General features: G+C 37.8%; 1 protein-coding gene across 3 annotated transcripts in view; it reads right to left on the reverse strand.

The window, feature by feature from the left end:
• Positions 1–16114, reverse strand: part of SEPTIN7 (septin 7) — a 131345-nt gene that overhangs the window by 25285 nt on the left and 89946 nt on the right. For all 3 annotated transcript variants that reach the window (XM_045004782.1, XM_045004780.1, XM_045004781.1), the window contains exons 5-9: positions 14913–15013; positions 13858–13992; positions 7584–7701; positions 5764–5856; positions 141–237 (exon numbers count right to left, since the gene is read on the reverse strand). In XM_045004782.1, the coding sequence (XP_044860717.1) occupies positions 141–237; positions 5764–5856; positions 7584–7701; positions 13858–13992; positions 14913–15013 (544 nt within the window). The remainder of the gene's footprint in view (positions 1–140; positions 238–5763; positions 5857–7583; positions 7702–13857; positions 13993–14912; positions 15014–16114) is intronic.

Here is a 16114-nt window from a genome sequence, read left to right on the forward strand (position 1 = left end):
CTGCTGAACAAAATCTGCAGGTTTTATTAAGTTTTCAGGTGCAAATACTTTCAAGTGTTTGAAGTACATACTGCAGTTTTTTTATATCTCAAGTATGCACTTACATTACAATTAATAAAAAATACTGAAGAAAAGTTTACCTTCTGCAACACCCCAAGGATATTGCCTTCCTCTGACTCTCTTGCCATTAACTTCAATGATCGTATTACTACCTACCACAGCAAGAGGTAAACGGTCCTAAAAGATACAAAAAAGTATGATTTTTCAATACCAATATGTGTCTTCCGCCTAAAGATATTGAAATATAGCATAAGTATAAACTTGATACAAAACAAAGTGGAGTTTTATTATTCTGTAATCCAGCTCACCAAAAGTTCAGGGAAGCTTGTACTATTACTGATATGTATCAGTTACAGGAGATTTATCCAGTTTTGAAATGCCCTGTATTCTGATTGGTCTGTAAATCAGATTAAAAAATAACCACACAGTGATTTTATACATCATATAGCATGCAAACCCATGTACTGATTAACAAGGGTTGTCAGCCAGTCTGAGTACAGGGTTTTGATCACTGGTTATTTCTCAACCTTTATAGTGATGATGCAATTCACTAGTCTGAATGGCTACTATAATGTTTGCTTTGACTGAATCTTGTACTCATAACTTTTGAATTGATTGTCATAAAAAATGGCTGCCTTGGCTGATGCAGAACTCAAATTTACATACAAGAAAAGCTGTCAATTAGTTGAAAGCAATATTTTACAAAGTTAACCCCATCTCTCTCCTACCTCTATTCCGCTTTTCACTGTATAGGCTAGCAAGGCTCATCACCAGATCAATTCCTATATCTGTTTGTGTTTATCCTGGGAGAATCCTAGGTCTTCCCCATTCCAATTCTTTTCAATACAAAATGCAAACAAAAATATTACATCTTTTCTAGGAAGAACCACCTTGTTAAACCGTTGGGAATAAAAAGAAATATAGCTGGGGAAAGGGACTGAGGGAAAAAAAATATGATGGAATGCAGTATGAGAAAAGGACCATGGGTTTTCAATTGTTTAAAAGTTTGAGCTTTTCGCATTTTGAGGGCCCTTTTTGGTTTTCTGCTGCTTTTCTCCTCAGTTGCAGCTTCAGCATACCAATCACTAGAGGGTGCTTTTATTTAACTCTGTAATAAGTGTACCCTGTGCTGGTGCACACCTATGTTTCGGGCCTCCAAGTTTATTCCTTATTTAAAAAAACAACCCTACCAATTATTCTACAGCACTGGTTCAAAAGACAAGAGTGTTATTGAAGTGTTCTTGACCACTGATTAATACTTTTAGATAAGGGATTTAGCACAGGATATCATTACTACATTCAACAGGAAATGCTTTAAAATAAATTATTTGTATTATGGCAGCACTCAGGAACCCCAAACAAGGTTCAAGGACCCACTATGCTACAGACAGTACAGACAACATAGAATAAAGCCATTGTTCCAGAGTTCACAAATGTACATCAAACAGGTAGATGAAACACAATGGAGATGGATTGAAAGGATAAGGAGGCAATAAACTGTCATGAAGAGTTAATTAAATGTATATTGACTATAGTTTTTATTCTAAAATTTACTTTTAAGTAGGGTTGTTGATTAATCGCAGTTAACTCATGCGATTAACTCAAAAAAATTAATCGCAATTAAAAAAATTACTCAATGAATCGCAGTTTTAATCACACTGTTAAAGAATAGAATACCAATTGAAATTTATTAAATATTTTGAATGTTTTTCTACATTTTCAAATGTATTGATTTCAATTACACCACAGAATACAAAGTGTACAGTGCTCACTTTATATTACTAAAATATTTGCACTGTAAAAATTAAACAAAACAGTATTTTTCAATTCACCTCAAAAATACTGTAGTGCAATCTCTTTATTGTGAAAGTGCAAATGTAGATTTGTTACATAACTGCACTCAAAAACAAAACCATGTAAAACTTTAGAGCCTACATGTCCACTTAGTCCTGCTTCTTGTTCAGCCAATCACTAAGACAAACAAGTTTGTTTGCATTTCCATGCTGATGATGCTCATTAAAAAAATAATGCATTAATTAAATTTGTGACTGAACTCTTTGGGGGAGAATTGTATGTCTCCTGCTCTGTGTTTTACCAGCTGTCTGCCATATATTTCTTGTTATTTCATGTCTTTTATGATGACCTAGCATGTTGTTCGTTTTAAGAACACTTTCACTGCAGATTTGACAAAACGCAAGAAGGTATTAATGTGAGATTTCTAAAGATAGCTACAGCACTTCACCCAAGGTTTAAGAATCAGAGTGCCTTGCAAAATCTGAGAGTGATGAGGTGCGGAGCATGCTTTCAGATGTCTTAAAAGAGCAACAGTCCTATGCGGAAACTACAGAATCCGTACCACCAAAATAGAAAATCAACCTTCTGCTGGTGGCATCTGACTCAGATGAAGAAAATGAACATGTGTCAGTCTGCACTACTTTGGATCATTATTGAACAGAATCCATCATGAGCATGGATGCATGTCCTCTGGAATGGTGGTTGAAGCATGAAGGGACATACGAATCTTTACCGCATCTGGCATGTCAATATCTTGTGACACTGGCTACAACAGTGCCATGAGAACGCCTGTTCTCACTTTCAGGTGACATTGTGGACAAGTAGTGTGCAGCATTGTCTCCTGCACATGTAAATAAACTTGTTTGAGTAATTGGCTGAACAAGAAGTAGGACTGAGTGGACATGTAGGCTCTAAAGTTTTACATTGTTTTGGTTCTGAACGCAGTTATTTTAAATTCCAAATTTGTAAGTTCAACTTTCATTATAAAGAGATTGTACTACAGTACTTGTATTAAGTGAATTGAAAAATACTATTTTTACAGTGCAAATGTTTATAATAAAAAAAATACAGTGAGCACTGTACACTTTGTATTCTGTGTTGAAATTGAAATCAATATATTTGAAAATGTGGAAAACATCCAAATTTTTTTTAAATAAATGGTATTCTATTATAGTTTAACAGCACGATTAATTTTTTTAATCGCTTGACAGCCCTACTTTTAAATGAAGAGTTAGACTATTCAAAAGCTCATTAAAACGGTCTCCAAAAAAGGTCATTAATTCCAACAACAAAATCACTCAAGCTTGCAGATGGCAAAGCTTCTAGTGTGGTGTATTGGGGGAGGGGGGGGGGAGATGGGGCCTGAGTTTAGTGGCCTAAGCAAGGGTAAGAGCTTCCTAACAAGGCTCTAGCCAGCCATCCTTCGATCCCTACTACCTTTAGCATCCCTTGACAAGGGGGTGGGGCTAATTTAGGGAGAACAGAGGTCTAAAAAGCCAGCTTGCAAGCAGAGGAGCTAGCAAACAGGGGCAGCAAACAGGGGAGTTCAGTGAGAGAGTTCTCCAGGTGAAGGAGGAGTGATTATGTGATCCTTGGGGTGAGTTCGTTGTGTCCTTGCCATATGCCTGCTTGATTGAAGTTTATAATTTGGTCTGTGTGCTGAGCCTAGGCTGAGAGCTTCCTAAGAAGTTTCTAGACTGCCATTCTTTTATACTTAGAATCCCTTGACAAGGGGGCAGTGCTAACTCAGGGAAAAGAGGGGTTTAAAAAGCCAGCTTGTAATTGACCAGATGAGCTAGTGAACAGGGGACTTTTGTGAGAGAGTTTAGAGAGGGAGTGCGAGAGCCAGAGATACCTAATAAATATTCTCTAACTTAGGCCAATAACCAGCTCACACAAAAAATATACACACAGAACAAACAAAACCCTGCACTATTAAAAATAATGCAGGCAGAAGTCGAGTAACTGAGTCAGGGGGCTATTCAGTTTATTGCACTGCATGCAGCATGTATGTTTACCTGCCTTGTGGGCAGGTGGCATGTTTGTGCATTTGGTGCAAGCAACTATGGCCCTCAGAGACAGAGTTCAGGCTCTTGAAACCAGAGTGACTGAACTAAAGGCACTGAGAGAGAAAAAGTGGTACACAGACGAGACTTTCGGGGACACAGAAGAACAGTTCCATCCCAGTCTGACAGCCTTTATGCTGTTGAGGAGGATGAAAGTCTTGAGGAAGGAGAACATCAAGCTTGAGTGGAGAGAAATGATCCCATAGTTGGAATCCTTCTTCCAAATGAAGTCACGGCATCCTCTCGCACTGAGGATACCTGTCCAGGGGAGGGGGACCCCCGTTATTAGGAAGAGACAGGCAATAGTAATGGGGGATTTGATTATTATAAACATATAGTTGGGTTTATGATGACCAGGAGAAGTGCATGGTGAATTGCCTGATGAGTGTGAAGGTTATAGATTGAGACGTTTAGATAGACAGTGCTGGGGAGGAGCTGGTGGTCATGGTACATGTAGGTACCAATGACATAGGGTAGACATAAGTGATAGTTTAAATTTCCCTATGTCAGCAAAATTTATGTGGCTCAGAGGTGTGAATATTCCACCACTCTGAGCAACATAAATTATGTTGGCATAAGCACTAGTGTGCACAGCACTATGTCACTGGGAGAACTGCTCCTGCAGATAGAACTTCTGTCACCCACTGAGGGTGGATTAATTATGTTGATGGGAGGGCTCTCTCCTTTTGGCACAGAGCAGCTACACAAGAGATCTTACAGCAGTGCAGCTGCATCAGTACAGCTGTGACACTAAGTTCTCTAGTGTAGACATAACTCATCTAGCAGCCTAAGGCTATTAAAATCCAGGACTTCCTTGGTAGCAGTCTCTGAAACGCTTTCAGATCTACACACACAGTCATTTAGACAGGCTGAACTGCAGGGTCTCAATGAGCGGATGAGATGATGGTGTTCAGAGGAGGGATTTAGGTTTATTAGGAACTGAGGAATCTTTTGGGAAAGGAGGGGCCTACATTGGAAAGAAGGGCTACACCTAAACCACCACAGAACCAGACTGCTAGCATGTAAAATGTAAAAGGTCACAGAGGCGTTTTTAAACTAAGGGCAGGGGGAAAGATCACAGTGCAGAGGAGCACATGGTTCAGACAGACACATCCCGTAGTGGAGGATTTATTAAAGGGGATACTCTATATTCTAATAAAGAGGAGAGGATACAATTTGGTAAATACAGGTAGGAACTGAAGAGAAGCAGTCAGACAAAGAAGTCCCATTCCATCACATCACATGAAGGCAGACAACTAAATACTGACAAATTTATAAATGCTATGGTTGAAGTCTAAATACTAAGATGAGTGAACATGAGTGCCTGGTATTAAATGAGAATATTGATATAACAGGCAACACAGAAACTTGGTGCAATGATGATAACTAATGGGACACAGTAATACCGGGCTACAAAATATACAGGAATGGCAGAGTAGGTTGGGAAGTGGCAGTATATGTGAAAGTCAGCAGAGTAAATATCTTAATTGAATGAAACAATATCACAGAATTTCTATTGATAGAAATTCCATGACTGAATAATAAGAGTATAGTAGTAGGAATATACTACCAGTCACTATACTGGTGACTGAAATGCTCAGGGAAACTAGAGAGGCTACAAAAACAGAAAACCTAATAATAATGGTGACTTTCAACTATCCCCATGTTGTCTGAGAACATGTTGGCTCAGGATGGGATGCAGAGATAAAATTCCTAGACACCATTAATGACTGCTTCTTGAAGCAGCTAGTCTTGGAGCCCTCAAAAAGGATAAGATCTTCCCTCTCCCCTAACATGAAAGGAAATTATCTATTGGTGAACAATATGTTGCAAAATGATCTACCTTTATCTTTTTAACCAGCTTATTTTCTTCTTCATCATCTGTTTCTGGAAATTCGTATATTTTAATTTTGTGCTCTTGGATTTCTTTCATAATCTAAAAGTGAAAACATTATGTTATTAACAGTCAAACAATCAGTAAAATTATTACTGAAGCATGCATTATTTACTTGCTGTCACCTGGTCATTCTACTCTCTCCATTTGGCATTGGGGAATTCTCTGCTTTTTAAACTGACTTTTGCAATGAAGTTAATGCCTCAGATGACTGCTGGTGAAATATACTCAGAAAATACTTTGAAAGATAGGTGAAATATACTCAGAAAATCCCCCAATAATCTAACTTTTGGAAACTTGTCTGAAATTTAACCTTGGAATTTTCCATGTATTGCGCATAATCTAAATAACCTGTTCTTTCAATAAAACTTTCTTCACAAAAGTTTGAATGATTTTCAAGCATAGTTAATAATACAAGTTCCTACTGTAGTTACTGTTGTCACTCCTACTTCTGTTCACCTCCAGCTCAGCTGAATTGGCACTGCTTGAAGCAGTGTCACCTGCCTCTCCCTCTCAGCAGAATTTGTGACAGGTGGACTGACTCCAGTGGCAAGCACAGAACAAAAATGAAAATGTTAGTGAAAATTTAAGAGCAGCTGAGTGTCTTAAAAAATTAAGACTCTCACTGTCCTAATTTCTAAATTACCTATTTGAAAGTTATTTTTAATAAATCTGATTTCAGTTGTCCAGAATTTTGGAATAGGAAAGTGCTAAATCATTTAAAAACAGACATTGCTGTGGCTAGAGGATGTAGTGTTTTGTGTATCATTTTGCAGCTTGAAAGAGGTTTCTAGTATGCGACTCTAGTGCAAGGCTTTATTTTCAAGAGACTGATTTAGGAAAAAAATTGAAGAATGGCAACGAAAACAAACATATTAAACAAGCTGCATACTTATTAACATTAAGCAACAACATTCTGCCACCTTCCTCCTATCTTTGTACATGAAATTTTACATCATGAAATATCTCAAAATGGAATTCATGTCTGCTCTGGAATGGCATTCCCTTTATAGTCCCAAACCCAATTTTTATACCATGCTGTCTACGTATTTTATTAAAATTGTCTTTTCAGAAGCTGGATCCTCTAGAAACTTGCACTAGAAACAATACAAAAAAATGAATTTGCCACTTCACTCTCTCATCCTGGCTTCTCCCACTCCCCTCAAAAGAACAAAATTATGCCACTGCGATGATTCACTCTGTAGCCACCAAGGAGATGAATCTTAAGCCCATTCTACAAATCTAATACATGAGAACAATTTTGCAGCCGCAACTATATTACAACAATATCACTACCTTTAAAAAATTTAAATACTGGAGTTCTGATAAGCAGCTTCAGATTGTCACATATAACGTCCTTTAGCTAGCTACTTGCTCTTCTTTAGTCTTGATGGTTTCACGCACTTAATTTGTTAACATTTCCAGACAACCAATGAGACTGGTAAAACAGGCATTATTTCACACTTTGTTCTATAACTATCTCAACTTTGAAAGCTCACTTTCATGCTTTCACTGTTAAAGACACAAATTCAGTGCACATATTTCACTCATCAAGAATCCCACAACACTTTTAATATTTCTCCCCCAAGGATAAGATCGTTCCACCAATATATTCAAAACTAGTGATATCTGTTACTCAGTTTTGCAGCTTTGAGCTACTGCTTTAAGGTTTAATCTTACTTTATGAAAAATCAAAATTAATTAGCTGCATGGAAACCAAAGCACTAAATCAGGATATGTTGTAAATATATATTAATCTTTCAACTCACCTGTTTTTTAAATTGTTGGCATTCCTCAGGTGTAAGTGTGTCTGCTTTGGCAATAAGTGGAATGATATTGACTTTTTCATGCAGGCGTTTCATAAACTCAATATCCAAAGGCTTAAGTCTGAAAAACAGCATTAGGGTCTTTAATTTAATTCTTTAAGCACTGAGCATTAGAACCCCTAAAAAATTATGCTCTGTTTTCCACAGCATTTATCAAAATTAAGAACATAAGATCAGCTGTACTGGGTCAGACTTAAGGTCCATCTAGCCCAGTATCCTGTCTTCTGACAGTGGCCAATGCCAGGTGTCGCAGAGGGAATGAACAGAACAGGTAATCATCAAATGATCCATCCCCCAATCTTTTGGGAACTCCCCTCCTTGAGGAAAATGCAACCAATTATATTCACTTCAACTCTCATGTCGTGTTTAAGGCTAACCAATTTAAATGTACAGCTCATATGCACCTGACAGGCAGTCCTGCCCGCGCTTTGGAAATGCTGACTTACTGGAAGTAAAATGGATGAGTGCACTTGTTACTGCGTAAGTCTCTAACAGTAGCAATAGCATATTGTTCACTCTAATGATTTGATGCTTGAAAGAAAGTTCTGGAGACAAGAAGGTGGAATACCACTGCACATTTATATAAATGAATAATGTGGGCTATAGGTTTCTTGATAATGCTACAGAAGGGTGATTAACTGGAGCATGAACTCCAGGTCTGTCAGTTTTAAAGCGTTCAATTTTATTCTTTACAAAATAATTTTCAATTTATTTCTTCTGACAGACTGAGAAGCCACAGCACTGACTAAAATAAAAAGCAATCTTCTTGACACAGCACTACCAAAGATCTTCAGATGTGACATTCAGAAATATCCTTGTTTATTCCAAGCCTGGGCCCCTCAGGGAGACCACCAACTATGATTATGTAATGTGGACAAGTATACACCAGGATGATATCAAATTCATTTTCATTTGTTTCTCCATGCCTGATGGTAAGAGCATTGAGACTACAATCATGGAAAGAGATGATCTTGTTAGTGATGGAGATGTGAATCATGTCTGAAGTGTCCCAACTTTGTCTAGCATTTTTATCTGTTCAGGGTAAAGCAGTCTGGTTGTATGAAAGTTCCAAGTTTTTCCCCAGAGCCCTAAGAATTGGCAGTCTCCCTACACTTTATTCTCATGCATTCTTTCCTAATTTTATTATGGCAGGAATTTATTAATACCACCCACCATTCTTTAAACCAAAAGACCTAAATAAACTAAATACTCTGAAACTTCTTAAATGTTGCCTACCACTGGGATGCACAATTAGGTAATTTGTTGGATAGTCCTAAACCTTCCATCAATCCTGTGAAACAACCCGACCTTCCCAACAGTTTGTTGTGAAAGCACTTAAGCATTTCGAACCACCATAATGTTAGAAAAATTCAGATGCAGCTGACCCGTGAAGCAGCTAACCTTGTTAAGCACACTTTTTCAACTTCCTAACCCTTGATATTATGACTCTCCATGCAGTAAATCAGCCTTTGTGGTTGCCACATCTCAAAAAAGATATATTGGAATTGGGAAAGGTTCAGAAAAAGCAACAAAAATGATTACGAGTATGGAACAGCTTCCATATTAGGAGAGATTAATAAGACTAGGACTTTTTAGCTTGGAAAAGACATGACTAAAGGGGGATATGACAGAGGTCTATAAAATCACAACGGGTGTGGAGAAGGTAAATAAGGAAGTGTTATTTATTCCTTCTCATAACACAAGAACTAGGAGTCACCAAATGAAATTAATAGGCAGCAGGTTTAAAACAAACAAAGGGAAGTATTTCTTCACACAATGCACAGTCAACCTGTGGAACTCTTTGCCGGAGGATGTTGTGAAGATCAAGATAAAAAAAGAACTAGATAAATTCATGGAGAATAGGTCCATCAATGGCCATTAGCCAGGATGGGCAGGGATGGTGTCCCTAGCCTCTGTTTGCTAGAAGCTCAAAATGGGCAACGGGATAGATCACTTGATGATTACCTGTTCTGTTCATTCCCTCTGTTGTTGGCCACTGTCAGAAGGCAGGATACTGAGCTAGATGGACCTTTGGTCTGACCCAGTATGGCCATTCTTATGTTACGTTTGATAGGACCTATCAAGAATATGGTCTGAAAAGAAAGCCAATTTCCTATCTCTATACAGACGCCCCCCCACTTATGCAATCGTTCTGTTCCGGGAAGCCTTGTGTAACTCGAATTTTATGCAAGTCCAAAACGTATACCCATACGTTATGCAAAAATTTCTGCAACTTGAAAATCCTATTTCTGGTTTATGGAACTTTTTCCATAAGTGTGAATTTGCGTAAGTCAGGTCTTGCGTAACCCAGGGAGTGTCTGTACCAGGGGTCGGCAACCTTTCAGAAGTGGTGTGCCGAGTCTTCATTTATTCACTCTAATTTAAGGTTTTGCGTGCCAATAATACATTTTAACCTTTTTAGAAGGTCTCTTTCTATAAGTCTATAATATATAACTAAACTATAATTGTATGTAAAGTAAATAAGGTTTCAGAATGTTTAAGAAGCTTCATTTAAAATTAAATTAAAATGCAGAGCCCCCTGGACTGGTGGCCAGGACCCGGGCAGTGTGAGTGCAACTGAAAATCAACTCGTGTGCCGCCTTCGGCACCCGGGCCATAGGTTGCCTACCCTTGGTCTGTACAAATAAACTTCATGGTGCAGCAGTTTCTCATGGACCTGACCTCCGTTCAGAACTTGCAAAGACCACTCCCATAGTCTAAGGCAGTGGCTCCCAAACTTTTCAGGGTTGCGCCCCCCCCCCTTTACCCTTGTCCGATCCTCCCCCATTGAAGCTGGAGTCAGGAGCAGGGGGCGCGGCTCCTGGAGGATAGGTGGGATAACATGGACAGGGTTAAGGTGGGGAGAGGCTGGGGCCGCAGCTAGGGATAGGAACAGAGCTGTGGCTGGGAACTGGGACTGGGGGCAGAGCCTCAACCCTCCCGCAATCAGGGGCCGAGGCTGAGGGTGGGGCTGGTTATGGAGCCATGGTTAGGGGCCAAGGCTGGGGCTAGGTGCAGAGCTGGGGCCACGGCCAGAGCAGAGCGGGAGCAGAGAGGGGCTGGGTTGTGCTCCCTCCCTGCCCCCTGCCACCCTCCCCCCAAATGTTCCTCCACGCTCCCCATAGTTTTGGGACCTCTGGTGTAAGGGCTAAGTTTGATAAGAGAGCAACTGACGTGGATTTATCTCCCCTTCCCTAAGAGATACCTAGCCGTGCTGTCAACCCCCTTTAGCCTAGAGAACAATAGCTCAAATTCAGAGTCTGTTCTCTTGCCTGCCAATAATGATAACACTAGGCCACCTGAATAGTTCTCTCCTCTTATTTGTTTGGAGCAGAGCACAAATTGCAAGGTTAAATTACAATGTACGCTACAATTACAGTGTTTCCCAATTTAAACTGAAACTGACCTACGTTTAATCAATACTCTGAAAAGAACTAAGAACTTTGAGTGTCAAATGTCAACAGTACAGGGGCACATTCTTCACCTAAATGATTGTTCGATAAAGTAGAATACCAATTTGGGTATCAATAGGGAACAAAGTTTGTTACATTCTCTGCTTTGATATTCTAATATTTTAAATGTAAGATGTATTTGACAAATATAAAGTTGAGGCATTATGACAAAACACCTAGACCTCCAAAACTAATACACCAATACTAATACTCTAAGATTGTATCTTGGAAACATGCTACTCTGATTTATAACATGTACAGATATGACTTCAATAAAAAGCTACATTATAAAAAAGTTTATGCTGGGATTAGATCAGGCTACTGTCAACAGATTTGACTTTGTTTATATTTATGAAGGCTTCTCATTTAAATTTCTCCCCCACATTTGAATTTAGTCCAGGACTGTTTGGGCCAGATTGTCAGAACTGGAAAATTAGTGTTATACACTGAATAGATACTACATTAGCAAGGGCGACACAAGCTTCCGCTTCCACCAAAATAACCCAATGCTGGTTTAGAGGACAAACCCTAGGGCTGAGAATTCTGTTCAGCTTCCACGCTGATTAAGTCATCTGAAGGGCCAAGACAGTTAACAAGACTGGCAATTGCATGAAGAGGTCCACTGTGAGTGGATTTATTCAGTTTATTTCACTTAAGCAGCTGGGAAACTGGATTCAAATCAGCAAAAGGCTGTGTACATTTCAACTCATCTTGTACTTTTAAAATCTGTGAGAAATAGAGATTGTTTGTTCCCATAGACAAATACTGGAATCTCATTTATTCAGTGCTATCAAAACCAGACGGGCTGGCAAAGGCTAAAATTTTCTAAAATACTACATGCTTCTGAATTTCTTTAAATATTTATAAGGATTTAATGTTGTAATCCAATAAACTCTCGTGGAAAGGTACTTAGCACTAGCTACTGTATATGTGGAATTAAGTGTTAGCTTTTCAACTATAGTTAAAAAAATTCAAAAACTTCCATTAAGCATCAAAAACAATGCATATTAAGTTTGTTAAGCAAATTTATTTGGCGATGTGAGCACATTTTAGCATGTCCAGGCCAAAAGCTTCAAAAATTAACACAAAACTGAGGGGAAAATATACTGAAGCAGAGAGGTATTTTACAATGTCATTGGCTGTTGTAAACAGAAATACTGAAGCTAACAGCCTCAAATAAAAAGGGAGTGGATAATTCAAAGGAGTTTTCCATGAGAGATCTAACCCTGGAACTCAATCCCAATTCTGGGTGACTACTACACCCCAGTTTGTTAATCTACTGGGCATGCCATCAGGTTCACTTAATTTCTCAAGCTATTGCTGAGGGCGTGTGTGGTCTTCAGTGGAAAGGAGCTTGCTGTCCCTGTGTTTATTCTTCAGCAGTTGGGGCAGTCTTTCTGGATTTAATTTGATTATTTTTCATGCACATACAAGTGCTAACACTTCAATTTTTATTTAATGAAAATACTTAAGAATTTTAAAACAAAGAGCAAAGAAAAGATACCTGCTCTGCACATTTTTTTACCCATTATAAATGGAGTTTTGTTTTATTCAGAATAGACAGAAAGATGTGTTTCACTTGACAATGACAATTATATAGGCCACAGTGATCCCAGGAAACAAGATCAGACCCTGTAACACCATAAAAACCAGGTAGGAAGTGAGTAATAATCTTTACAGATAAGGCAATATCCTTTAAAAAAAGGAAAAAAAATAGTAAATAGGCCTCAGTCACTTTATATTCCCTGAGTACACTTGTCTTGATTCAATGGTATTTTGGGGTAGTGTCACATTCTGGGGTGCAATCCAGACCAGTGAGGGGCTGTGTCAACTCCCTGCCCTCACATGGGTGCCTCACAATGCTTTGCTATTGGAGCTTCCAATCTAAGCTACTCACAACCAGCCTGCCAGTATGCACGTCACATACTGGGGTCACATAGCTGGGGTCAGAGCTGCTGAACCAGTGCTATCTACAGCTCCCTGACTTCCACCAGCCTTGGTTTGCTGCTTTGCAGAGAGACCCTTACTTTCCATTTCTAGTTTAAAGTACAAACGTAACAAGCAGAGAAAGTCACTCACAAATTAATCAAAGTTGTAATACCACAATAAACTGCTGTATAGCTCCAATTTCAGATTAACATGGCCCAAGATTGAGTACTTCAAAAGTGCAATTGTCTCTCTCTCCCACTAGAGAGAAGTCTGACCAAGTTAAAAGTGAGATGGAGTGGATGAAGTTTGCATAACAGTGAAATCTGTGAATTAAAGTAGAATTTCAGTATCAGGAGTTTTTAACTCACTGGACAAAAGCCATGCTAAGTCCCAATATGAATTTATGGCAAATATGAACCACTTGAACATATAAATACATTTCCTCTCCCTTTTGAGTTATCATTTGAGTTCAAAGAAAGTTGAAAATTTGTTGGCTGAGTTTTGGGAGCATCTTCTACAGTTAAAATTGTTAATAAATTGTGTGATAATTAATACAGAAATGGCATTAGGGGAATGAAAGACATACGAATGTTCACAAAATGGGATAAACTGACAATTTTTTTCTTGGTAACTAATCCTATTTCTTGGTATTCTGATTTATTACAAGTCTGGTTTGCTAGTGTTTGGCAAGCCAAATTAAAATTACCCCGTGAAATTAAACAGCCTGAAGTTTATATGTTGAATAATCCTGACTTGGAATTTTGCATATTTTAGGAATGCCAAAGTTTGAAAGTGTATTAGGGGGGAAAGGCACATTAAAATATTAAGATACTAACCCATGTCCTGAAGGAGCAATGAAGTATAAACAACACTGCACCCTATTATCTGGCATCTGACGTCGATTCACACGAGATTCTGCATTCAGGTAGTCTTCAAACTTACTATCAATGTAGTCAATAACAGGCTGCCAACTACAGAGTGTACATAAATAAAAACCTGTAAGACCAGTTACACATATCACACATGCATTAAACATCAATTTTTGAGATACACATACTGTTTATCCGTTTTCAACAAAATTAGCGTATGTACAGTATTGCTACCGTATCTAGTTTAAAAATATGGAGATATTTAAATGTAGGAGGAGAGATGAACAAATTATATTCTAAACCACTTTAAAATAACAGAACTCTACTTTTAACTTGAATGTTAACCAATGCATTCCTAAATACTAGAAAACTTTAATTAAGAGCTGCTCTTATAGTCAACAAAATTTCAAACTGTAATTATGTGCACTGCAAGTAAATATCAATTGTTAGTACAATATAAACTAAAATACTCTAAGGAATGCATAAAATAAAAGGGAAATAAAGGATTCAATATTTTAAAGGACCATTCAACTCTTAAAAAAAGACAAATAGCACTATAGCTTTAAGACAACTGTTCACATGTCCACTGAAAAGCCCTTTAAACACAAGTATCCACTGTAATAGTATTAAACTGAACACTTACGAACAGTAACTAAAGGAATACTCTTTACAGGACGTCAAAGGATTTTAATCCTGTGACATCACAGAAATAATTAGTTTCAGCTTCGTGGGAGCATTGATAATGCACAAAGGGCTGGAGATTCTGTTCACATTCGAGCTAGTTAGAGAGAAGCTGAAAGCATTTTAACCCAATTAAAATGGCAATAGGCAACCCAACTTTTAAAATAAAATTTCTGGCTAATAGAGAAATTGCCTATACAAATGTATAAAAGTTTAAAGTAGTAAACTTTATAATTTAAAATAAAAATTGGCATCTTTAAAATGAGTTTTGATAGTAAATGATCACAAGGACAATATTATTCAAATTTACTTTGGGATATCATAAGAAAGTAATTTCTTACCAATTGCTATTATCCACTGCATCTCCAAATCCTGGTGTGTCAACTATTGTGAGTAGTAACTGAACACCACCTTCTTTGATTAAAACTTTTGACTGTTCAACCTATAAGAGTAAAAGGGTTTAAGTCACTTATTTCAATGCAAAAAACTCAGACTCAATGTGTCTAGATAGCCATTAGCATACAAAGTATACATCAACAATTACAGACTTGAGCAACTTTACAGTTCAAAATGGAAGCTGCAAAGACTCATTCTGCCTATGTCATCTGACTTTTTATTTAATCTTTAAGACAAAGTGAGGAAAACTTGATATTATCAGTGTTAGAAAATCTATTTGTAAAGTATGTGGAGAGGAGTTTAATATTTTCACTAGCTGATAGCATTATCCAATATTTTTATTGGTTGGCAGCATTTTAATTAGTTCCAATTTTATGCAGTTTTAGAACTCAATTAGAAAAACAAAATGACCAATACTGATAGAAATTTAGCAAAAAGATCCCAAGACTTGCACAGTCCATACTACATCTTGTTGCAACTCAGTATATGTATTCTTACATCCATACATGTGGAAGATCATATTAAGAGAAATTACTCCACTTAAAGGAAGTGACTATCCTTTTTAAAAAAGTGAATAAAGCCTGTGATCCCTACTATTTTTATACATTTTGTTTAAAAATGTAATTGTTTTAGAAAATTTAGTGTTTTGTAAAAATCAGTCCCAGAACTATAAATGTTTGGAATTTTATTTTTCAGTTTTAAAAGCAAATAAGCTCCTCCTCCTCTCCTTTCCCTAAAAACGTATATTGATTCTTATGAATAGTTGGCAAGATTGCCAACATTAAGTGTTGGTTTCTTGGGCAGAGACAACACATAGCTTTTTAAAAACCCAGCGAGAGCTAGTTTTGCCAATATCTGTTGTACAATATCATCCAATCAAGTTTTGGTTATGTACGCAAAGTACCTCATACCACCATGAGGTTATCTGTAGTAGCCACCAACTTTGCATTAAATTTGAAGCTAAAATGTGGCCCCCAAAGGAAACAAGATTATTAATTTTGGTCTTTGTTTCTGTCTGTTGCAGTAGTCTATGCAGACTGTTTTTCTACACTATGGTAGGAAGGAGGAGATGAGAGGCTCAAGTCCTCTCAACCACCTTTCCTTGGGGCATTAATCATATTTCAAGAATGCAGCAGCACTGTTCGAT

Source organism: Mauremys mutica, chromosome 2 (genome assembly GCF_020497125.1).
Source record: "Mauremys mutica isolate MM-2020 ecotype Southern chromosome 2, ASM2049712v1, whole genome shotgun sequence".
Classification (NCBI taxonomy): Eukaryota; Metazoa; Chordata; order Testudines; family Geoemydidae; genus Mauremys; species Mauremys mutica.